The sequence below is a fragment of the Apteryx rowi genome, unplaced genomic scaffold (genome assembly GCF_003343035.1).
Source record: "Apteryx rowi isolate R43461 unplaced genomic scaffold, aptRow1 scaffold_183, whole genome shotgun sequence".
NCBI lineage: Eukaryota > Metazoa > Chordata > Aves > Apterygiformes > Apterygidae > Apteryx > Apteryx rowi.
The window spans coordinates 318,271-344,036 of NW_020448119.1; the positions used below are offsets into that span (position 1 = coordinate 318,271).

The 25,766-nt window shown below is 39.0% G+C and overlaps 1 protein-coding gene across 1 annotated transcript in view; it reads left to right on the top strand.

The window, feature by feature from the left end:
• Positions 1–25,766, top strand: part of LOC112964026 (cytosolic phospholipase A2 beta-like) — a 44,850-nt gene that overhangs the window by 9,666 nt on the left and 9,418 nt on the right. Inside the window, exons 2-16 of the mRNA XM_026061611.1 lie at positions 10,893–10,965; positions 12,059–12,235; positions 12,879–13,015; positions 13,758–13,889; positions 15,438–15,496; positions 17,234–17,276; positions 18,517–18,580; positions 19,028–19,155; positions 19,277–19,387; positions 20,489–20,526; positions 21,431–21,566; positions 22,573–22,709; positions 22,959–23,181; positions 23,834–23,951; positions 24,968–25,105. Coding sequence (XP_025917396.1) covers positions 10,893–10,965; positions 12,059–12,235; positions 12,879–13,015; positions 13,758–13,889; positions 15,438–15,496; positions 17,234–17,276; positions 18,517–18,580; positions 19,028–19,155; positions 19,277–19,387; positions 20,489–20,526; positions 21,431–21,566; positions 22,573–22,709; positions 22,959–23,181; positions 23,834–23,951; positions 24,968–25,105 — 1,714 coding nt within the window. The remainder of the gene's footprint in view (positions 1–10,892; positions 10,966–12,058; positions 12,236–12,878; positions 13,016–13,757; positions 13,890–15,437; positions 15,497–17,233; positions 17,277–18,516; positions 18,581–19,027; positions 19,156–19,276; positions 19,388–20,488; positions 20,527–21,430; positions 21,567–22,572; positions 22,710–22,958; positions 23,182–23,833; positions 23,952–24,967; positions 25,106–25,766) is intronic.

Genomic DNA, 25,766 nt, shown 5'->3' on the forward strand with positions numbered 1-25,766 from the left:
CTATTCAAATAATACAAGGGGTTGTGAAGAACTAAGAAACCCTTCTCTTGATAGTCTGAAACAAATACCGTAACCATAAATCAATTCTTCCTGTCAGCCAAGTGGTGAAGTGTAATACTTACTTAACTCTTCTGAAGCCTTTACTCAAGCAATTTCCTACTGACATCAGTGCCAGACTATTTGAGTAAGATCTGAAGATAAATGTCTCAGAAACTGGCTTGAGTGGAATTACATTGAAAAGTCTTTCTCAATTATTTCAATTAGGTGCTCTGCAATCTCTTGGTTTAAAATAAAAGAATAAGAACAATTTCTAAACATAAACACAATGAGTTTCAAAACATGGCTTTACATCAACATGTCTTGGAAAGATAGCACTCCAGTCCTCAGATAACCCAGATAAGTAATCAACAGTTTCCTCCCATCTTGAAGCTGCAAAGATCACCATCTTGCCACATCTACACCCACACCTGCAAGTACCTCAGGAAATTACTAGCTCTTTTACCCTGGGCAGGATAAAGAGCAAGTGATACTGGCTTTACTGTATCATATCTTCATTTAAGATTGCAGTGGTTCAGGAGATGGGTAAGAGGATATAACACCTTTTACTTTTCTGAAACAGGTTTAGTTCTTGATAACCAGAAAGAGTGTTCATTTACTAATGCTGCTATCACCTGGCTACTATTCAGAAAGACAGCTCAGCATTTTGTTCAAATTAACCTTAGGTATACTGAAAAAAGGATGATTGCAAAGTATTCAAAGATCTAAAATAATTTCAAATTAGCTGTGTTGTTTTGCTCGAAAAACAGTGTGTGTGTGTGCGTGTGTGAACCCTGAATATTTGAAAGATTTTTATTTCAAAATTAAATGTTTCGGTTTGGAAAGGCCCCTAATAAATCCAGCATTTCTTGAGGCTTTGCTTTTCAACTTCCAGTTTCACCATGGCAATGTTCAATTGAACAACTGATATATATTTTAATAAAGGTTTTTTGTTAGCTTGTTTGGATGTTTTCTCACAATGGTAAAATAACATATATGTGGAAAACAAAACAGTTTGGGGGTGAGCTAGAGAGAAAAGTGGCTTTTGTCCCAATTTCTCAGAATATTTTGAAAACTTTTGGTTTGAATTTGACTACATCCAATTATTTTCTCAGATTACGTTCATTTTCCTAACCCAACCACTGAACTGAACATAGCAGGAGCTGATTTATGAGCCAAAGAGAAAGTGGCTGTCGTCTTCCATTGTCACTGCCTGGTGCTATGAACAGTCTTTGCAAAACTGTGCAGTCCCCCACCTCTGTCCCCTCAATGATGTAGATGCATCTAGCCCTGGAAAGATCCATTACTCAGCTCTACTTAACAGCTTTCATGAGATAAATAAACAAATATTCTCAAACAAAATCTTAGGAGATGAGTATTCCAGTAATTACCATCCTTGCTTGAGAAGCCTTTGGGATCAACCATGGAAAGACTCGGAAGACAACGCTGCACTGAGTGCATTCTTTGTACACCAAAGCCAAAACATGTTTGTATGAAATTTTGCTGTGCTATTGCCATTGCTGGGATAAATAATGAACTCCAACCAATGAGTCTTCAGTACCTTTTGTAAGCTCTGTCCCAGTTAGTTTTTCAGTTTATGCCAGCAGTAAGATGATACAAATGACAGCCATTTAGAGTTGCTGTCACACTACTGTTTGGTTTCTGGCAGCTTAACTGTGACTGTGAGTAGCTTTTTGTAAGGGGCTGTTAATGAGCAGCCCACTGGGTAAGTTGCATAAAGCAGAACACTGTATTAATTAACTTTTATTTTCTGCATGCTGGGAACAGCATGGGATTGCTTTCCTTCCATTCTGATTTTGTTTCATACTGTCTCTGGTATGTATTGTCTGAGTACCATCAGGTAGTATATGAAGCAATTTAATCTGTGTGGTTTGGTATATCTGTTTATGCCTTTTTTTTCCCCTCTTAGCTTCTTTCCAGTGCTTTATTAACACTAATTCAGAAAAGAAATAAGACTCAGTTATAAAGGGGAGAATGACACTAGGTTAATTAACCCTTAGAATCTTTTTAGCATCCCCTGAAGAGCATTTTTCCAATTGTAACCACAGATACAGTGTTATATTTTCTGAATCTAACAACTCCATTAATATAAGCTCAGGATGATTAGGTCCTACCTATTAAAAGGGGAGGGAAAGCACTTTCTGTACCCCCTTGAAGATATTGCCTCCTGTTTGGCTAGTTCTCTAATGCATTGTGTTATGGTTTCATTGCTTTAGGTTTAACCCTTTAGATTTGTCCTTTCTTTAGGCAGCTGACTTTCTTTTCTTCACTTTCCACATCCTATACCTTTCTTGGATCTATAGTTAGGCCTGACATCACCTAGCCCATCTCCCTCATGTCGAGACAGAAATGTATGTGGTACTTGTCAGTGTGCTTGTTGACAAGCAACACAAAATGCTTTATGTATTTTGGCCATGCTGATTTACTGGAAACATTAACTTTTTAGAGGGGCTGTTGGAAAAATTAGTCCCATAGCTCTCCAAAATAACTTTTGCACCTTGAGTTGAGGGCACTTTGGGAGATTTTTTTATTCTTTCCTGTTCCATTAAAGTCTGGGTCTCCTTGCTGCAGCTGTTCCATGTTTAATTTGTTGCTCCGTTTCCAGGCAGACATACTCCTCTTTGAGTGGAATTCACTTTTCTCCAGCTGTTTTTCCATTTGCTTTCTTTTTAGGAGGTACATTTTCAGCCTACTATTTTGGTCTCTCAATTTAGCTACAACAGCAGAACCTGTAATCAAAGCTGCACCAGTAATATGGAGGGGGAAAATCAAAACTCCTCTCTAAATAAGAGCTTTTCCTTTGCTTTTTTTGTACCTCTGAAAATTGGATGCTGAAGGCTCTTGTGTGCAAGGAAGCATGGTGAAGAATGCTTGCACTGCAGTCTTGACTGCACCTGTAAACATGCCTGACTAAGCAATGATACTGCAGGAGCATGAGAATCTGTGGTTAACTGCTCTGAATGTCCTCAGCTTGCTTTCTAATGAGTTTGGCTCATTTTACTAGGGGCTTTATGCTGTCCTTCAATCTGCAGTGCATACACAGCAGAGATTTATTTAAGATAGCTATATTTCTTTTTTTCTTGCTATTTCAAAGATAACCTAACCAAGCACTCAGGTTCTAACCCTGCTGCTTGGCCAATCCTGCATGCAGTCCTGTGCTCTGTAGCATGGTGGCTACATTGCCAGTCACATCAGTCTCTTTTTAAAAATGTCTATTTAAGCTGTGAGTTGTTACTTGCATGAACCCAGGAGCATGAGACTAGAACTGATTTTCAACTGATGACAGTTTTTAATGGGAAATGCCTTTAAATAAAATTTAAAGGTGAATCCATAGTTTAAGGAAAAACCTAAAGTCAAAAGATTTGAGGTAAACTAATTTTCTTAAATAATTGTTTTGGTTACATTTCATTTTCTTTTTTTCTCACCAAAAATCAAACTCAGAACCACTATTCAACCAAAATTAACTCTTGACCCTCTCCCCTCCCGTCAGAACACCCAGTCCACTGGTGGTGTGGTGAGGTTTGGCCATATCTCTTCTTGTGGCTGATCTTGCTATGCTCATGGGGAGAAAATGGACACATCTTACTGCAAGTTCATGGTGCCCTCCAGGCCATTTCTGAGACTGGATTTGCAGGACATCCAACAAGAGGTTGTAAGTGTGGATTAAGGTACAGCTAGAACAGATCGTCTGAAGTAGTGTCCTAACAGGCACTACACAGATTATCTGCCAGCTAGGCATGGGAAAGGTGGAAGAAGCTGTGCCCGTGGCTTCTCTAGAGGATGCCTCAGGACTCACCACTGTCACCAGCAAGCTGATGGGGTCATAGGATGGGAAGCTGGGAGATGTTAAGTTGTCATGTTCTTCTTATAAGAAGTCGGCAGAAGGAACAACCCAGAAGGTATGCAGCATTCCCTCCACTAGTACCCCTGCGTTGGCCAGGCAGTCATCTCTTCCATTAGGTACTGCAAAATAAGAAAGCTTGGTTTACTGTTTAGCAGAAAGGTTCCCACCAATATATTAAAACAAGTCCTCATTGTAAAAAGGGCTGAAAAGAGCCTTCAGAAGTGGATTGGCCTTCCACTCGAAATTTTAATAGGTGAGATTCAGCTGTCCCTTCCCTTTTTTCTCTGGAGTAGTGTACTTTGTGGAAGAACTAAACAGTTACTGACTATGTGGAAGAGATGGGAGGAGGAGGGAGACTTTCTGAACGTGGCAGCATCCACCTGTAAACCTGACAAGGTAGTATTGGGATAATAATAAATTGTGAGAGGTGATAAAGTGACAGGCAAAGCTGTGATAACTGCAGCTTTCCTCTCACCTCTGACATTGCAGATCTCTCTGTCTCAGATGTACGCAGACTCTCTCCTCCACACAGAGGAGGCAGAGGGTGGAGCTCAGAGCCTGTATAAATTATATGTGTCCTTCAGGTTGTTTCAGCAGTAACAACAAGCCGTGAGTGTGTTTGTCAGCCAACAGATCTGTTAACCAAATTGGGTTTTCTATTGCTGTTGCCAACTTGCATGTCATGGGGAGCCCACCAGCCAAGGTAAGAGATTGCAGCTGTGCTCTTTGCTGTGGCCCAACACCTTGTGGGAACTCCCTGTTCCAGTTCTCACGAGCAAACTCCTACTACTTTGCGTCTGTTGAGGTGCAGAGATGAACTGCTGGTGGTGCAATGCAGCAGGGTCATCTTGAACTTCGCAAATTTATTTTTTCCCCCTTTATCTCAGGGTAGCTAATATGCGAGCTAGCCTCAGTGAAAGCATGGCCCTTTTCTTTTATCGTGAGGTATACATGCTGGGCTTAACACCAGGAAGGAATTGGGGGCTGGTCTTGATGAGTTTACCTCACTGTAAAATGAAAACGCTTTAGCCCTACTGCATGTTTTCCTCAGCATAGCATATGTTCTTTGCTTGCCCCACCTARAAAAAATAAACAGCTTTTTCTAGCAGCAAAGCACCACTTATGTTGCTTTAGCTGCAGGGGGAGTTCTAATGAGGTTTTTGGCTGATTTTAGCTATCTTTAATGTAATGTTTACAGCATCTGCAATCCTAGTGGAAGTAAATCATGTCTGGACTTGAGTTTTCCAATAGTAAGTTCCATTCAGAGGTTTTAAGTGATAGTTTTTAGTATAAATGAACAGAATTATTGGCTGTGAGTTATTTTCTCATGTGTACCTTTAAAAAATGGATGCAATGTCTGAAGTGCAGGATTTGAATTATTTATAAACTAGCCACTCTTCATGTATCAAACCTTATGTCAAATTTTACAGCAAATGAAAAAAAAATGTTTTTTCATGGGTTTTAAATATGGTGAAAAACAGTGTTACATACTGTGGCTTATGGAGTAATTAATCATTAAGACTAAAGAATATTTACTGTACTTAACGCCACAGAAATCTTTGCAGGTAAAATTAAAGATGCAGGAAAATACCAGTAATTTGAATAGACAGCTTGAAGGATAGATAAAAATATTCAAACATTGGGTGCTCAAGACAAAGAATGTAAATTATATATGTAATATACTCTCTGGCTAAAATTTGTATCTAATCTATTTACCTGTCTCTTAGTATCTTGAACTATCTCTCTGTCTTAGATATAAATATTATCTATCCAAATTATATATCTATATTATATCTATTAAGATAACTCTAGATCTAAGAGATGGGTAGACAGCTTATATACAAGTTAATCTAGWAAGTCTCTGTTACAGGTAAAACACAAAGTTTTTGCATTTCATTCTAATGCTGCAACTGCTATGCCATGAGTATACGCAAACTATTGGGTAGTAGGCAACACAGCCAAAAGGTTAGAGTACAAGCATGGCTTTGAGTCAGAAAGTTTCTGTTCCCAAAGAAGTATATTCATGCAATAATACAGGTAGCTATGTCATTCTGTCAGGCAAATGCATTTTTCAGTATGCATAAGCTGGAAAATAAGGACAGAAGTCAGAGGATAGTGGTTTTGTGTTTTTCTTTTTCCTTTTAAATCAAAAAAGTGAGTTGTTTAGAAAGCATGAATACTTTGTACTCCATAGGAAGGCCTACTAAAAGTCTCTCAGTTTTTTTGTTTGTTTGTTTAAAAAGGCTGGCAAGTTAGCATGGCAGTGATGGGCAAAATTAATTTACAACTTGTTAGGAATGCTTTTGATATTCATGACAGCACCTTTTCTTCTGCTCAGACAAGAGTAATCAGTCTTCAGCAGTTTTATGAGCTATGGAAAAATTGTTAGGTGGTAAAATACTCAGAAATTCTGTCTAAGTAAAGCCGTAGCCCCTAGCCACTCATATGTGTGAAAAGACTGGTAGAATATGAAGAGGRCATGCATCCCAAATCCATGATGACTCTTGAAACAATTCATCAGTAATAACAGGAAATTAAAGTAAATATTTGTAAAGGAAATATTTTTTACTAACAGACTGTTCAACTTCCAATAATAAGATTTTGGATAGTTGTCATTCCCTAGGAAATGGTCATGCTCTCTCTTTCTATCCCCTTTCCTGGTTTTGTGTATTTCTTCGGTCAGTCTCTTTTCCCACCATCTGTCTCTCTCACTAACTTTGAAATCACTGCCAATTTCAGCCAAAGCTAAAAGAAAAGCAAAAGTCCCCAGAACTTCATATACTTCTAATTTTAATAAAAACAGGCAGCTGGGTGGAAGGACAAGCTGCTAGCAGTATTCTCACTGATAAAAGGGCTAATAAACTCAGCCCATGTTAACTATTTAAGAATCTATGTGGAAGAGAGGATTTTGGAACCAGGCTGTTCATGAAGGTTCTTTTTTTCTTTTCTTTTTTTTTTGGTTTGGAAAGCTTATAGATTTAATCTTAATTTGGTAAATTGCCTCCGAGTTGTGGGTGAACCAATTCCTCAGTATCTAAAATAGAAGAAATGATAAGAAAATGATTACATTTGGTGTAAGATCCTGTATATAAGATATTGAACATTTCTTCCTGTACAGCATTGGAGGAAAAAAAAACAGCAATGCATGAAAGGAAGTAATAATTCATGCCTAAAGATACTGATAAAGCTGAGTGATGTCCCTAAAGTTATTTACACTGAGAGCAAACTCTGTATAAAAACCTGGTGTTATCCCACTCTGCTCAGCGATTTGCTTAGGTTTCATGGGGGGGAAGTGAAATGCTGAGATTCCAGTTAGGCTTCCAACATGTACAAAGCAAGGACTTTTTTAAAAACAAGAGCTTGAAAAGGTGGTGCTGGGAGGAGGTTCCCAGGTTTCCAGGCTTTGCAGAAACTACTCCCCTAGAAGAATAAATTACTAGTGAAGGTAGTCAGGAGACCTCATTCTAGGAGCAGCATGAGAGGCAGTAAGGGGTGGAATCAAGAGTGTGAGCTGTAGTTAGGTTCTGCTTCTTCCACTGCCATCCAAAGACAGTTTCGGTAGGCTCTTCATTATTAATGACCTTCAGGAAGCTCACATGCTCTCGAAGCTGTGTTTTGGGGATGAAACCTTGAAGTGACTAACTGCCTGTAAACAGAAGAGAGAGTTAATTCTATGTCCTCTTGGAGTTGACAGGTATATGACTATTCTCCGGAAGCCAGACATAGGCCAGCAAATGAATATCATTATAACAATTGAGATCTTGGCAATGGATGTGAATTTTCAGTTTCTTTAAACTTTGATGCAACTGTGAGGATTCTGCCATGCTGGGGACCCGTGTTTCATTTCCTGTTTAATAAATTTTCTGTATTTTAGACCTGAAATGTCCTCCCCACAACTTGCTTTGAGAGTACAGAAAAGTAGCTAAGTGATAAATGCAATCCAGTGAAAAGATTTTTTTTCTGCATTTTTTAGCCTACTCTTTGGGACTTTGGACATGTCAGTATTTATTGGTCTGGCGAGTTATCATCTAGGATACAAATATAAACAGGTAGCTGAATCCTGCGCTCTGCTGTTGGCCTCAGTGTGCCGCTATTAATTTTCAGGCAAAAATGGGTGATTGTATTTCTAGGCAAAACCAGAATGATGTGCTTCTTGGAAAGCTGTATTTGATTCTGGGTGTTTACAGAGGGGTTGTGTCACACTCTGTGTCTATGCAGGAAATGATGGTGCACACAGGGAAGTGAGCTAAAATGAGCAAGAACAGTACAGCTGCAAGACTGTCATGAGAGCTGTCCACATACGGTGCCTGTGCTTATCCATTTGCATTAATTATGATACTACACATTGCTTTTCATGTTATGAAAATAGCAAATGCTATCTCTAACCACAATTATTTTTTTTCTAAAGCTTGTTCTGGTCAGCCAGCACCTTTTGTGCAAAGTTGTTATTCTAGACCACCCAACCAGACCCCAATAGGCTCTTCTGGACTATTGTAAAAGAAAATGAGTCCAGGCTTTTTCTCATGGAAAAAGCGTTGGCCCAGTTTTGAACACAGTTACCCCAGACTGGAGTAATTGCAGCCTTAGGAGCTGGATGACTTCTGGCTTCCCTTGGGCATTTGCACAGTCCATAGGGTTTGTTATGCCCCATTTACCCATCTGAACCAGTTAGACTTCTACCCTGCAACAGCACARGGACTATGCTGCACCAAATCAGAAGTAATGAACAGTCATCTTTGATGATGTTTCTTTTGGCAGATGAATGTTCACATGTTTCAGTGAGGCACTGATTGCTGCTGAAAGGGAAGGGAGGAGGAATGAGCCTAATCAGAGAGGATGAAAAAAGATGACATGAAACACAATTCAGAGTACTTTGATGATGAACTGCTGCTAATGTGTCATTTTTGTAAGCAAATATGAAATTTTCATCACAAAAGGTGCAAGGCAAATTGTGTACAAATATCCATTTCTCTGGTGAAGGCAAATTCTGAGAATGATTTGGGCTTTTATTGAGCAAGGGGGAAATTGATTACAAAATAACACAGAATTAACATATTAATTAAAAACAGTCAGCGCTGTAATTGGATACATAATCCAATACTTCAGGTTAATGAAAGCCACTGGGAATGCTGACTGAGCATTCCAGTTAGTACTTCTACGTTAAATAACCATTTGCATGGGAAAATTCAAGTCAAACTCTTTCAGTGGGCAACTGGAATAATTTGGAAGTGTCCTAACAGGAACTTGTAAAGTCCATAATCTGTTAAATTTAGAAGATTTTAAATATGCCAGTTTCAAATAGGAAGAAAATGCAGCAGAAACAGTTCTTGTCACATGAGAACAAATGTATCTTGCATTTTTACACAAGAAGTGTTTCGATCAAACATTAAAAGGCCAAGAGACAAAGTATTGTCTGATTTTGTAGAGTTAACAACAGGGTTTCTGTGCTTAGGGTGACTCTTGAATATTAATCTGAATTTAAATAGATGTAACTTTAAAAATGACATCATAAAATTTAATACTAAACTTTTTTTGAATATGCTTATTCAAAATCCAAATTATCTTCATTTGATGTAATATAATTTACCTCTAAACAGAACTGAATGAAACTGAATGAAGGCTATTCTCATCTCTGATAAAATGCCTAATAGCCTCTACCTCATTTTAAAAGAAATTCAGATTAACTGAGTAAGTTCTTCTATAGAGAATTCCACCTCCCCAGCTCTTAGTAACTTTGAAGTTGATGATTTTGGTGTCAGGAAAATGGTGCCATCTTTCAAAACAAAGCTCAAATTACTTCATTACAGTATAATGTGGTACTTTGATTTAGACAAGGAGATGTGGTGTTTCAGTCAGTATTTAACTTTAACTGCCATTCAAAATAATGAAATACTTCAAACATGGTGTGGACCTATTTTAATTTATCAGTGGTAGCAGGACTGTATATTTTTATTGCTTATTATTGTTGGCAAACCGTATTAATATGCAAAAAATACAGATGAAAAACCCAACAGAAAATGAAGAAGAAATTTTAAAGGCTGCAATTTGAAAAAGGAAATATTTTCCCACTTTTATTGTTACATGTTTGTACATGTATGTTCATGTCTGTGAATGACAAAAAAGAGAGATTCAGGCTTCTCAGAACATCTTTTTAAAATGACAAATACTATCTGACCAGCCTAGGTTGGGAAGCTTAATTCTTTGTTAGAGCTAAGAACAAGTAACTTGGAATAAGCATTACAATGATAGCTAGCCTATGGTAAAAATAAATCCCCTGTCTGGAGGTGAAGCAGCTCCATTGCCAAAGTATCCAAAGTCCTATCTGCTTTTAAAAATACTTAATGATATGGGATTCTGTGATGTTATGCCCCCAAAGCAGGGCACTTTTTTCTTCATCTGAAGGGTCTCTGCTGGGCCAGTGGTCCAACCACTCAAAGTCAGTAGTGCACTCCTCTGGATGCCTCTCAGTGAGCTTGGCCTACTTAGGAGCATTGTGAAAATTTAGCCTTGCTTGGGATACAATGTCAGAAGCTTTTAAAGCACTTTAGTAACTACGCTGTCCTGGCCTTGTGTCGTTACTATGCTAGACCGAGACAGGCAGCTGCAAGTTACTGGCATTGCCTTCCGAAGGCCCAATTTTGACCCAGCTGTGGCACAGGTCTCTCAGCAGATTGGCAGTACAACCATCACCGTGGCCATGATTGCACTAGATTGCATGAAAAGAGGCACCTCTAGGATTACTGCAGAGGCTTGCCGTGGCATTAGCTGAATCCCTAACTTCCTCTTTGGCTTTGCCTAGTCAAGCTATTTAGTAAATAGCCCACTGCACAATCATGCTGTCATCTCAGCGTGATATATTGGAGATTGGGAGATTAGTTCCCTCACTTCGAATAGGCAAACACCACGGACAGACTGTACCCTGTGTTATTCAAAATATATATGATTTTTGTATCCTGAGCTGATAAACTCATTGCATTTGTTTTTTCTGCAGATGAAGGTTTGTCCCATCCATATGCTTTCTGTAAGAGTCATACAAGCCAAGAACATCAAGTCAAGAGACCTGTGTGAGTTGTGGTTTGTTTGTTTGTTTTCTTTTTCACCTCCAGAGTTTATACAACATGAGTAATAYTCCTGAGCTCTAAAGGTATACAAGTAACATACATAAAGCAAAGCAATACAAGTGCTAATGCCGGGGTTATAATTAAATCAAATGCCTGAGGTACCATTAGGTTGGGGGCTCTATCTAGAATGCATTTCAGGGAGCTGGTAAAACACAAGACTCCCAAATGATTTTGCTGGACCAGTAGGAGAAGGCAGAGAAGGTAGACCTTGTGAGGACAATAAGATCTGTAAGTCTGCTTTGAATTATTTGTTTTTGATGTTCAAAATGGGTATAAATCATGTCATGAACTGGAATTTCACCACACAGTCCACGTATATGGAAAACTTTTATTAAAATATATCAATTATACACCATACTCACAGGTAAATTAAAGAATTTCAAGCCTTCTAAAATCTGCTGTCATTTGGGATGTTTGTTGTCCTCAGATCACCAGTCACGTTAAATTATATTGATAGTTTCTGGATAAGGAAAGCCACCTGCAGAGCCAGCCCTAAATATATGCTGAACATGCAGGTGAAACGGACTTTTCTGTGTATAATTTCTGTATTCATCTTTCTTTAACTCATTCTGTCACTCTCATAGCCTCCTATGATTCCTTCTCAAAGGTGTATCATGGATCAGCTATTCAGCTGCTATTTTTGCAAATGTCTCCTGTGGGTTCCTCAGCCAGGGCAAAGACCCTGAGCTGCCTTTTTCACACTCTTGAAACCTCTGGCCTGTGTATTCCCATAATGAAAAATGTCCTGTTCAGCCAGAAAAACATTGCTTCACAGTATGCTATCTGAGTTACAGCTGAGACTATTCACATCTTACTGGTCAGAGCTAAGCAGAATCTGGGGCAAAGCCTGGATGCAAGAGAGACCAGAGAGTGTGAATTCCTTATTGGTTGAGTAACTGTCTGCTGAATGGCTTCTTTTACTTCTGTAGGAAGTATCATGCAGCAACATCTAGAGATGGACATTAAAAAGATTATATGGTGACAAAACCTGTATTTCTAAGAATTTCAGTGATCTCTTCTATCTACTCCATTGAAGGGTCTGTTCTACTTTCCTGCCAAAACCTTGTGCGGAAATGTTATTCACTGCTTGATACCAGTCTGAAGTATTTAGGCATCTCAGGCTGCAGTAGACTTCTTCAGTCAAGTCCAGATCCCCGCGCTGAAAGACATCACCCTGGAGATTTCCTTTCACACCGTTGTCAAGCTCCACAAAGTAAATGTACTTTCCCACCCCAACTATTTGCACTGGACGGCTGCTCAAAAAACTGACTGCACTAATAATAAGGAATAAATTTAGGCTGGAAATGATATGAAGATTTCTGACTAGTTCATGCCCTTGTACCCTTGGGTCCACATTGGCCTTTAGCTGCAACATATTTTCTACTCCAGTATCTAACCCTTCTAGACAGCAGTCATGTCCCCTTCATGTGTCTATGTCACTAGACTGAGCAAGCTGGTCTCATCTGATCTTCTCTGTAAAATATGTTCTCCTTTCCTTTGATCATCCTAATAGCCCTTTTTGGAATTAACTCCAGTTTCTRTTAATCCTTTTTAAACATAGTTGGCTGGAATTGCAGGGAATATGCCTGAAGAACCTTCACTGGGGTCTTTTATACCTCTTTCCCTTCACACGGGAAATACTGCTTTTAGTGTGCCTTGTGTGTATGAACGTGTGCATTTGCCCTTTGTAGTTATCCTGGAATGAGATAGTACAGTAAGATGCTTCTCCTTGGTTGCTTCCAGCCAATTATCTCCTTACTTATCAAGGAAAAAAAAAAAAGTCACCAGAATCATGGCCTTACCCTTCTTTTCATCTATAATATTGGCATCAGGTTTTTAATATTTTTCTGCTGCAGTGACTGCATCAGACTGCTATGTGCGCTTGTGGCTGCCATCTGCTTCAAATGAAAAGCTTCAGACCAAAACCATCAAGAATTCTGATRACCCTGTCTGGAATGAGACTTTCTACTTTAGGATCCAGAGTGAAGTTGAGGTAGTAAAAAAAACAGAAAATTCACCCTTTTGAATAGCTGGAGTCCTCATTTAACACCTTGTTGATGAAATGTGCTAAGTAACTTAAGAAAATGCTTGTGCCACAGAATTTGCAACTAGCTGGTTAGCACAAAATAACAGACATATTGAGTGGCATTCCCCTCAGCTAATTATAGACATCTGTGGAATAAATGACTACATCTGAGCTAGTCCAGACTCCCTTTGTTGTCACCTAGAGAGAAAGAAGGACTACTTTAGCACACTTCATTTGGCCTGTTTTGGATGGTTAATTTAGAAAGAGCTTTCCCTTCACTAGTTGTAAGGGAAAGTTAGAGGAGYAGCTGTGATGCAGACAACAAAGTTACACTGTGATGACTTCAGCTGATCAAATTAATCCTACCCTAGGCTATATACTTGAGAACTTTGGGGATGAAGAAACTGGAAAAAGTGTTCTTTGGACTGGTTATCAGAGAGTGGCACAGAGCAGTGATGTCTTTTCTATCTTGGGATAGTGGGAGCTCACTGTTACAGGTAGTTGTCTTCTATTCCATGATCAGTTTCTCAACATCATTGAGTTCAGTTAATGACTGCATCCCACATTAGCAGACACCTGAATGAAAGCACAGGTTCCTTTATTCTTACCACTGCGCTAGTCAATCAGCTGCAAAAGTCTATAAGCTTTTTTTCGGTTTCTGTTTAGTAGCAGCTCGACAGAGTTCTTACATATTTTCTTCTACTACCAGAACATCTTAGAATTGGCAGTGTGTGATGAAGATCCTCTCACCAAAGATGACATGCAGTTCACAGTTCTTTTTAACGTTGCTAGAGTCAAACCTGGAAAGACAGTCCGTGAGACATTTGCTTTGAAATCAGAGGTAAGGACTGAAATTTCAGGGAGAGCTCATCAAGACATTGCTGTCTGCATTGGCTCCCATGTTAAGTGGGGTTTGGGTCTGCATAAAAAAAAAATCCTTAAATATTGATATCATTATCAATACCTGATCATATCAGATATCATTAAATGTTGGATTCTTATGACTTCATTAATCTCTCTTCACAGAGTCAGAAAATGAACCAGCTTCTCTCTTATGAAACCATGTGAGGTGCAAAAAAGTTAATAGCTAGTATCAGTAAATACAGTCATTTTTATCTTTTGTATTCCCAATAAGTAACTTCTTTACCTTTTGGCTTCTACTTTGTCCATGTTTAAAGGACATTTCCTCTCAGACAACAACTCTTTATTAAAAACATGAAGACAATCTATTTACTACTTGAATTAAATGATTCTTTCGGCTTCTCCTGTTGATGGTCTTGTTGTGTTTCCTTCTAGTTGATTCACATTTCCCTAGCCCATAGTAAAGGGAAGCCTATTCTGCTAACATCTTTCGTATTCTTTTAAGAGATTTGTTCAGAGAACAAAGCTGGGATAGTTCTGTGACAACTCCTGGGCATCTCTGAGCAGAGGCTGAGGTACTGCTGCATGCTCATTGCAGATGGGAGACAGTTCATACCCGAAAGAGCCACTTCCCAAATGCAGAAAGCTGGTAACAAATCCTCCTAGTGACTCTGCAGGCTGGTGTCATGCACTCCTCAGCCGCTGGCTCCCTAGGCAAATATCACCAGGGTGCAACATTTCCTGACTGCTTGCTCACCTCATTTCACGCTGATCCACTGTTTGCCTGAGTCAGGGCATCCAGCTTGTCAGCTTCACTCTAGTTCTCATAGGGTCAGGATTACTGGGCAAATGTTTCAGTAAAACGATGTAAAGTATTCACCAACATTTAAGGCAAATGTCCAGAAGGGAGCGAGTCCAAGAACTGAGAAGATGTAGCAAATGAAATACAAAACCTATGCTACCTTATATTTAGCAACAAGGCACCTAGCCTATTCTTTATATGTAAGCCAACTCCTAATGTTGTTGAGTCCAGGGAGATAGTGGCCAAATTTTTGTGGGGGAATATAATAATTCAGTAACCATTTCAGTCGCGGGTGCTTCTGCCTACTTCTTTATCTTTGCTGGATTCAGTAGGAATGTGATTAAAATGGTTTGTACCTGGAAATGACACTGGTATTAGTCACATTTGTTGCTGGACTTCAATGTCTAGCACCCAGGCACATGTTCTTTCARCATGCTATTATGTTTCGGTGTCAGCTAAGCTTTCCCTCTCTGATTATAGTTTTGGAAGTCTATTCAGTTCTATACATCCTACAGGGGGAGAATGTTAATCTTACACGCCTTTCCCAAGTCTGTGATTTCACTGCAATCTCAGCTTTGGAGAGAGGTAACATACAGCTTGCTTTCTTTGGTCATATTAGCAGAACAGATGTCAGCCATGGAAATACAGTGTTTTTCAGGTATGTCTATACTGTCAGACTATTGCAGCCTCCAATAGGCCATATTTATTTTACCCTTTTCTTTCTAGAAAGAGAGGTGCACTAAGAAATGGGAATGTTTGGAAGTGGAATTCAAGGTGGAAAAAATGTGAGTAAAATTATGAAGTTGAGAGGTATAGATCTGATGGGGAGTAGTAATACCTGAGAGAGAGGAACTTCTTAAGTCTCTTCCTTCCAGTGGTGAGCTGAGATTACTGTTTCAATTTTATTTTACCTTAACTTCCCCAGCTAATTCTGTCTTTCAGTATATCTTATACAAGTCTTGCCTTCTGTTTGGCACCTATATCCTAATCATGGAAATGTAGTAACGTTGGCAGGATGTAGTAACTTGCACACAGGAGGCCTGAAAGAGTTAAGAGGTGCTCTCCAAGCTATTGATATTAATTTAACAATGCCTTGAACACTGTGCTGTTTCTAAAAGACCAGAAAACTTGTGTTGTATTACTATCACAAAATATGCATAGGGTGACATAGACAATATTAGACAGGTCACCCATTAGGCGATGCTTAGTTAAACTGACAAAAGATGCAATCAACAAATAATAAAAATAAGTCCCCTGCTAGTAGCAATAATCAATATTGTCTGGAGGAGAGCAAATCCCATGAAATAAGCTGTATCCCACTTTTAAATGCTATCACAAGTTTAGTTGAAAAAATAACTGCATTATATGACATATTTGAGCTTAGCACTAYGAAAAAAGAAATATAGTCCAATTAAAACTAACTGCATGATTAGAAGCAAGAATTGTAAATAGGGCTGCTGCTTCTTAAAAATCAAAAAAGTTCTGAAGTAAATGACTAGTATTCTTGGTTAATTTTCCCCACAATGATTCTGAAAATCTATTTAGTGTATCTGTGAGAACCTTAAGAGGTGGTATAAGCTTCTGCTGCAAATGGGGAAGCAATCACTGCCAGATGAATAAAAAAGACAAAATGAGATGCAGTGCTTGGAAATTAGATTAGGCAATTCCAACTAGAAATAAGGAACATTTTTCACAGTGCAAGTTACAAGGCACAGGGTGGGGATTCTCCATTCTTGGAAGTCAAGCCTGGGTATTTGCATTTAAATACATTCTACAGCTCAGATAGAAGTTACATGGGTGGATGTAGTGCTTGGTAAAACACTGGGCTTCGCAGAAAGTCAAGCTGCACAACTTTAATGGTCCTTTCRGATCTGTGAAAACACTTACAAATGTGCTTAACATAGTGCCATTGGAGCATTAGCTTTAATGAGAGGTGCTGTTAGGAGACTCTATAGCTTACTCACAGTATTAAATAGGTACATCCATTCAGTGACAAATCTAGGTCTTACCAAGTAAAATGTATGGGACAAAGACTTTATATTACTTACCTGCGTGTTTTCTGGTCATACTTGTAGCACAGTGGGACCTAATACTTATTTGCCATTCTTTGGTGACCAGTTGCAAATTATAATCTGGAACAGTCAGAAATGTCCTTCCTAATAAATATTTGCACATAGTATATTAATAGCAGTCTTTGCTTTCCCTAAGTTATAGATGGTAATTTTTGTTAAGGGCAGGACATGATTCCACACAGACCAATACTTTTTTGTTCTGCTGTGTCTTAATATGTAGTTTTAAGCATTGGTATTTTTATGGTCAGACTTGCCTGTCTTCTTTTTAGCTACTACATTGTGGTTCATGTGCTTAGCAGGTGATCAAGTATTAGGACTTTCAAAAACAAATTCTGACACTAACTTAACCATACTCAATTCTAAGCAGGAAAGGTCATAAAACTATTATTTAAGGAAAATACTAGATACTCACAAAGCTTTTGTTTGTTTGTTTTGGTTCTGTCTTTTTAGTCCTGGCCCGCCAGAGCACCTCATTACCAATGATGTCCTAGTGGTAAGATTCACATAAGAATTTAACTTGGAATGACTTTTCCTTCATTTTGTTTCTCTCCATTTCCCCCCAAATCATCTGACACTTTATAGAGAGAACAAAAGCCACCATGATAGATAAGAGCATGGTCTGCATTATAAAGAGAAAAATGTGGAATGATTCCCATTCTTTATGGTTTAAACATTGCCTTTTCTGTGCAGAAATAGCCGCCTTGTTTTTGAAGTCCTTAGGTGTTATGGATGTCAATATTTTTCCCAGTTACGGTTTGTTAATGTTTCAGAGCCCCATATTGATAGATGTTCAAAGTGAAATACTGCTTGTATTTCATTTAATACTGTATGGCACTTGGCAGGAAAAACAAAGGTTGTAAAAGTGATGAGTCTGTAGAAGGCACTGGTAAGTAATCAATGTGCATATGACGGGAAGGTTTCTAATGTAACAACTTTTTTGGAAATTAGTCTGTTAATAAAGAGCCAGTTTAGGTTTTGAATCATAGAGTCCTTCATGGTATTAGTCAGTATGTGGTACAGTACCTGTCTCCCTGGGCTGGCCCAGCAGCTAAGGAGTACAAAGTACTTCATGCCAACCGTTCCAAACGTGCACGTAATTTCCAGATGCTAACCTTTGTTACCTCTGAGGCAGAATAACACATATTCTGTTCTTTCCCCCTYATTGTCTGGGTGAGGCATAAGAGCTGTAATGACTGACATGAGTTGTTCCTGAAATGGCTTGGAAATCTGTCCTGGTATGAATTATTAAAGGTGAACTGGAATGACTCAGGTGGGAGGTAGGGTGGAATAAATCCATGATCTCCCTACATCAAGACCAGCAAGAAGATGCCACGTAGACTAATCACAGCCACAATACACAGAAAGTCATCATCAGGTGACTCCCCCCACCCTTCCTAAATAATTATCAGATATATCTGTAGCTGTGTTTGGGCAACAGTGTGTAATACAGAGATTCTTGATTTCAGGATAGCTTGAATGGGTATGATCACCTGCAGCAGTGTGCCACTATATGGACAAGTTAGTTCAGAAGCTGTATAACTGGGCTAGTGCAACACTGTCATGAGATAATGAGCTCTGAATCTACTCTTGCGCAACTAGATTGTTTCCAGCACTGAAACCAGTTTAGTTGGCTATATATTATAGCTAAGGACCATCTGCATGATGCTTCATTATGTACAGCATATAGAGCGTTTGCTGTATTTTCATGCTTTTTCCACTGGTATCTTTCACAGTCCCGTGAAGTTTGCTGCTTAGAAGTGCAAGTGGACAGAAATGAAAGCAAGAAATATTTGAAAGGTACACCCATTTCTCTGTGAAGTGAGGATGCAACCAAATCAACCCTATCATAGTCAGTTCCAGATGGAGGCACATTAAGATACAAAGATGACTAAACACCTACTAAAGACAATAAAATATAGACCAGAGAAAGTATTTGAACTGCCCCAGGTTGTAACTCTGATCTCCTGTGTCCTTTCCTTGAAACTATCAAGTTTCGATACAGCCAAGTTTTCTAGTGGAGGTATGAGAGAGTGCTGGCATTGTGAGCACTCCAAGCTATGGGGTAAAGGCAGTAGTACCAGTTATTGATCATGCGAAGACCTGTGCCTGTGCTGTAGGACACTTGCCAGTATGGCACTTATGGAGTTGTCCCAGAGAATGAGCCTCCAGCAGAAAGTTTGCTGACTTCGTTAGCTATCTTGCCTGAGCAGCAGTAACTAGTTTGAACAATTCTGTTTTATCTAGAGGGCAAAAACGTCGTGCTTATAGTTCCTGCATCTCATGAAGGAACACAGAAGACTACAGAGGACACAAATACTTTCTACTTCCATTGTGTGAAGGCTTGGGAGCCAGTGCTAAAAGTCAGGCTGCAGGTAATGGGCACTGTATGGTACCACTGTTCATACTGCTCATTCCTTTCCAGCATCTCCAAAACAGCGAAGAACAGGACTGTTCTGTTCTGCGAATAAAAAACATGTTTTTTGTTCTCTGCAGAAAATTTCTGATAAGGAAGATGACAAAAGCAATTTAAGTGACACCTTAACAGTACCACTGAAATTTCTCCCTGTTGGACATAAAGTGAAAGTAGCCCTCCCTGTAAGAAATGTAAGTGCTTCAACATTTATATGAACTTTTCGAGAGATGAGCAAAGTAACCCTCAGTTAAATCAACACAGTATTTAACTGCATTTAACACGGTATCATTTTAAAAAAACCTTTCAATTAGTAAGTCTGGGTGGGAATTTTCTGCAAATAGAAGGAAAGGTTAGTTTCTCATAGAAATATCAATTCTTTGTCAATAAAATCAGTTACTGGGGATCCATCCTGGCTAGTTCTAAATGCCTAAAAGTTAAGTGTCTAAATTTAGAGGCCAACTTCTTCTAGCCTTATACAGCGGAACAAGAATATTCTACTTCCTCAGCAAGGTTTTGGGTTGCTCTTGGTAGGGCTCTCAGTCTATTTCCACCATCTCAAGCAAGCCTGGGTGACTAGCTCAGACTATATACCTAACTTTTAGATGGCTGAAAGTTAGAAGAGATGARTCTTACCCTCAGTGAACACTTCTGGTACATTCTTCTATGCCTACAGTCATGATGGTAACTGGTGGATAAGTACATCTTTAAGTTTTTTTAAAAGCAGAAGAAACACTGCTATGTGGCCAGATGAATCTGCTAACAATAGCCAGACATCCTTTCAGACCTCACAGCAGGAGAGAGGCAAAAATAGGAGGAAAAGAATCTCTCAACAGCCTTTCTCATAAAGAGAAGGGAGAATGAATATCCGCTTCACCTTGTGTGATTCCCCACCCCTCTGGTGGGAATCTTTTTTCTTCAGTAGCCTTTTGGAAATATATGGTGACTTGCATTTCCTCTTCTTAACACTGTCTTTAGCAGGATATTACTGTTCTTTATCCTAAAGAATGGGAGAGTGGTAGTGTGATATTACTGCTGAGTTAAGCTGGTCCACAGGGGTATTCACGGTGAAGTAGGAGTTGTGTTTGATAGCCCACTCCTGTAGTCACTTTTACTCCTTCTGCTGCTTTTGCTTCTCTACAGAATGTTTTTGGTGTTTATTTGGAATGTAGTGGGGAGGGTATTCCGGGGGCACTAAAAATTAGGATTTCAAAACTTCTTTCTCCCACTGTCATTCTCATTCCTGCTTTTAAATCACGTTTGGCTTTTTAATAATGACATTTCTTTGCTTACAGAATGTGCCACTGCAGTTGTACCTCCAACTAAATGATTGGTAAGAGGACTGCTTTTTTCTCTGAAGGTTTTATTGCTCTTTGAACAGTGAATTCTAGAGCAGCGTATTCTTCATTTAGATATAAGGAATGCACAAGGCTAGAGACAAAATAGAACAACGTTAAGTCACCATGCAAGAGTCACCACAACATAGTGAAGTTAAATACCTTTGGGGCAACAGAGTCATACCAAGATGCCAAGAAAAATGATGGCAATTTCAAACAGTGAAGAACTTCATCAGAATGTCCTTTGAGTCAAAGAACCAAAGACTGAGATTGGAGACTTCTTCAAAAGGGACAATGAAACAGGAATAAGGCAGAGGGAAAAGAGAGTTTGACATGAGCAAAACATCCAGATGTTATACATTACTCAAACCAAACATATATTCTTCAGAAAACAGAATTGTGGTCCCAGCTATATAAATAGAAAGAAGCATTAGCTAGGGAAGACAAGAAGTTACACTTTAAAATAATGAGTTAGAAAACAAATATTAACAAAATTATTTGATTATCTTTTTCATTAAACTCTTATTCTAGAGATCTATGGTACAAATCTCCATGGAAAACAGCATTACGTTCTGGTCACCCTTAGCTCAGAAATTATATGAAGCAGAAATAGAAAGGATTCAGCTTACAAAGCTAGTGAAGGACACAAAGAAGCCTTTCTCTTTCTGTATTTGCTATCCTAAGCTGCCAGTATAACTTACGCTGAAAGATCAGAAAGTAATGAGACCACATAGAAGCACAGCAGTTGCTTTCTTTGAAGCTGGGATCTGCATTTCGGTCTCTAAATCAGAACAGCGAATCATGATTCTTTATGATGTTTAATAAACTGCAGTTGCTGAAAGTAGATCCATGTACATTTTAAACACCAGTCCTGTGCCTCTGGATTTATTTATGTTCCAGCACAGAAAAACTAGATGTGCGCTTAGGGTATAATCTGTGCCCAGAAGAACACAAATTCTTGCAAAAAAGGAAGAGAGTGGTTGCCAATGCCCTGAAGAAGGTTCTTCATCTGGAAAGAGATCTACATGAACACGAGGTCTGTGAGTTGGAATCCAAGCATGGGATGTGGGGCTATTGATAGAAATTGATATCAAGGCTATTGAATTCAAATTGGCACAACTCCCTACAAACTTTCTGGTAGTTTTTGCATGTTGATGACAAACCCATTGATTTTAATTGAATGGCAGCAAAACAGAAGTTCTCTGAGTGGTATACCCCAAAATTTCATCTCAAATATTCTTGCCCCCATTCTCTTCAGTGGCCAAATTCCAAAGGACATAATATACTCCTCCTCAAGTCCAAAGTTCCCAGTGGTGTGATGCAGCATGTCAGCAAGTTATGAGAAGTTAGTACACTGTGTGAGACACAGCCTAGCCAGACAACCCAAACCAGGTTGGAAAATGGGGTATTTGAAATTCATCTCACGTAGAAATATATGTAATCATTGAAATCTCCCTTTTTTAGGCTGATTTTTTTTTTTTATTTTCAAAACACTTTTCACAAAAATTCAAAATCCTCCAGGTTGAGAAAGAACACTTTCTAATTGCATCCAGCTGAAGTATGTTTTGCTGCCAAAATGCAAGGTGAATTTTTAAGTGAACATTGATTTTCCTGCTGGAATTTTATTTGTTGAATGGATGCTGTCCAAAGAGTCATTTTGTTTGCTTATTACTTTCTTTGCACTCTGTTCAGGACTTCCTTGAATCAATTCTTAATTGCATTTATTTAAGTTTTTATCATTAATAGTAAAATCAGATAATTATCTGGTATAAATTGTTGCAATTCCACTTTTAAAGAACAAAGGGAGAAAGGAGAATTAAAATCACTGAATATTAAAACTCACCTAAGCTTTGAGATTAAGGGAACTCACTGAATATCTGGAGTTTAATTTAAAGAAGGTACTTGTAAAGACTGGCTGAACATTGATTTAATTTCATTGTCCTCCAGTAAAGTCTGCTAAGGAAATTATAAAAGCTGGAATTAGACTTTTCCAAGTAGGCAGGTGAGTAACTTTTTGAAGATAATGCTTATGTTTTTAACAGGTCCCAGTAATAGCTGTTATGGCAACAGGTGGAGGCCTCAGAGCAATGTCAGCAATGTTTGGCCACCTTTTAGCTCTTCAGAAGCTAAATCTGTTGGACTGTGTTACCTATCTCACTGGGGCTTCTGGCTCAACATGGTGCGTATAGAAGATGGGATTTGTATTTGGAATCTGGAAAGAGTGTGACACCACATTTCCACACACTGAGAGTTGTATCTCTCTCAAAGTTTTACATTGTTAATAAGTGAACCTTATTCCTTGGTAAAGCCATTACTGTTGGTTCTGTATCATAGTCTTGCTAATTCTCTCCTTTGATGGAAGCAGATGGGTAAAAATAGTAATTTGTATTATTAAATGGATGATTTTGTTCACATTTCTGTTTTTTAGGACCCTAGCAGACCTGTATGAGCGTGCTGATTGGTCACAGAAGACTTTGGAAGGGCCGCTCAAGGCAGTAAAAGAACAAGTGACAAAATGCAAGCTCAACATTATGTCTATGGAGCATCTGAAGTATTATCACGAGGAACTAACTGAAAGGGCAAAAGAAGGACACATCTCATCTTTTACAACCCTGTGGTCACTTGTTCAGGAAATGTTCTTACATGATGAGGTTTGTACCGTACTGCCAGGAACATGGTCCTGCCACAGATTTGGGAAACATCCTCTCTTTTTCTTTAGAGCTTTGGTCCCATGATATAATGTGGATGAATAAGGTTTGGGAACAAATCCAAAGTGATTGAGGCATCCCAGTGTGATTTGTAAACAATGACAAAGGATCCTATAGGCAGGATATTCCAGGGTAGCTAATGGTTGGATGGTGCCTCTGTACTGGAGTGCTCAACAGACAACAGCTTCAATGGCCAAGCTTTCAGAAAGCACTGAGTGATCCCCCTTGAAAAATCAGGCCTTTTAAAGTCTCTTTCTAGGTGGACACTTGAGAGCTAGAGTAATCTGTCTTCTTCAGAACATTAGTCTGAGCCTTAGTAAAGATCTGTGGGACACAGACAGTCAAAGCACTTAGACATTATTGAACAGGTTAGTATTCATCAAAAAGACAACTAGGAAAGAAAATGCAGGAACACAAAGGAAGAGCCTCTTATGAAAATGTGACCAACAGATTTATTTGGGTACTAAAATATCTGTCATCTGCTACTGCTCAGATAGTTTGTCAGCAGTTCTGTCTTGCTGTTTCAGGAAGTTTACTTTAATTCTCCTGAGGCTTATTGTGTTTTTTTTTTTTTTTAATATATATATTCGATTAGCCGAGAAAGTACAAACTCACAGACCAGCGCAAGGCATTGGAGCATGGCCAAAACCCATTGCCTTTCTATGCAGTCCTCAATGTCAAAGAGGAAAAGTTCAGCACTTTCAAATTTAGAGGTAAGTATTCCTAGAGTTGCTTGTGACTCTGTGTAGGGACTAAAGAGGATTTGGAGGGATGTGTGGCAGTGAGAAAGCCTCTGTTGCTTGCCCTGGCTCAGGACTCATCTTCTACTAAAATGTTTGTCTTTCTTTGGAACTATTGGGTGTGGTAAGAGAAAGCAGATCTGCTAGCTGACGCCCTCAGACATGAACAGGGTATCTCAGAACATCTGGGCCGAAGTTCTAGTGTGTGACCGTGGGCAAATCATGTAATCTTTTTCAGCTTCAGTTTCACACATATAAAATTGTTATGATGGTTCTTTAGTCTGTAAAGCTACTGTGAAATGCAWTTGTCACTTCCCTAAATATTATACAAATGAGAGTTTAAAAATGTCTAGAATGGAGAAATGGGTATGATTGATATGATGCATATTATCTGACACTTTCAATAGACACAGGCTACATTCAACAAATGGTATTAAAATGAGAGATACTGGAAAGAAAAACCATTTAGTACTTACATTTAGGTTGGATTTATGGCTACTGCAATAGCTATACAAGAGAGGTTGAGCCTGGAAACTGCATCACCATGTCCATATTTTGATATCTTCTAGTTCTGAGCTGATGTGTCTTCAAGCTGCTTTGTTTTATCGTGTAGACTGATGGGTTAGCAGAAGCTTCATGCCAGTCATTCCTTGCAGGTTGGATCAGACAACCTGTTGTACATTTAATGCTCTTGATTTATAGAGACAAGTGGGATCCCAGAATCTTTATATGGAAATATAAATATAAGCTTTTGAAGCTAATGTTAGACCGTTCTTCTGAAGTGAAAAGGCCAGTTCTTTCTGTATGTGAATCATCTCTCAGTTTTTATGGAAATATACAGTACAGCTTGCACTACAAGCTACTGATAGTACAAAGCTGCTGAGATTAGCAAAACTCATTTAACTTGTGGATAGCTTTATCCGTAGGGGGAGGTTTTATCTTCTTACTCTGTATTACAGTAAACATACCATGTGTCAATTCCTCTGCAGAATGGACGGAGTTTTCTCCTTACGAGGTGGCCATACCAAAATACGGAGCCTCCATTTCTTCAGAATTTTTTGACAGTGAGTTCTTCATGGGAAGGCGAGTGAAGAAGTTACCAGAATCTCAGATCTGCTATCTGGAAGGTGACCTAGAAGTCAAGGAATAAAGTTAATCAAAATACAGTAGAAAGCATGGATCTGGTACTAACTAGCCACTGCTCTGTGTAAAACAGTCCTGGCCAGAAAGTCTGCTCTTGGTCTTGATTCAATGCACTTTTTACCTGCTCTGTGCACTKCAGCTCCATGTAAAGCTTCTTTCCTCCTCTCCTCCCTTTTCCTTCAGGCAGGTTTGGAGAGTTGCAGCAGGGTCCCCCTTCCCATTTTCTGAGCCAAACAAGAAGGTGGAGAAGGCAAGATGAGGAAATATTAACCCCTTTCCTCCCAGTCAGTCATTTCATAGGCAAGTGAAGTGAGGTAGCTCTTCAACCTCTTTGGAGGCATGATATTGCAGGAGTATAATTGGAAGGAGCCAAAAATAAAATACAACTCATCTGAGACAGCCCACAAAGGTGAGAACCATCTGAGCTTTGTGGGTTGAGAATGGTGTTAGATGCGTCCACTAATCTTCCTTGCCTGTAAGGATGAAGGAAGCCCTCTTAACCTCCAGCAACTGCCTTGACTGGCTGCTCTGCCTCTCAAAGCAATGAAAAGGGGAAAAGCAGCTAGTCAGTGGAGTCCATCTCCCTGAGGCAGATTTGAAATCCTTGTCAAAACTGAAATCCTTGACATCAAAAAAGGATCCAGT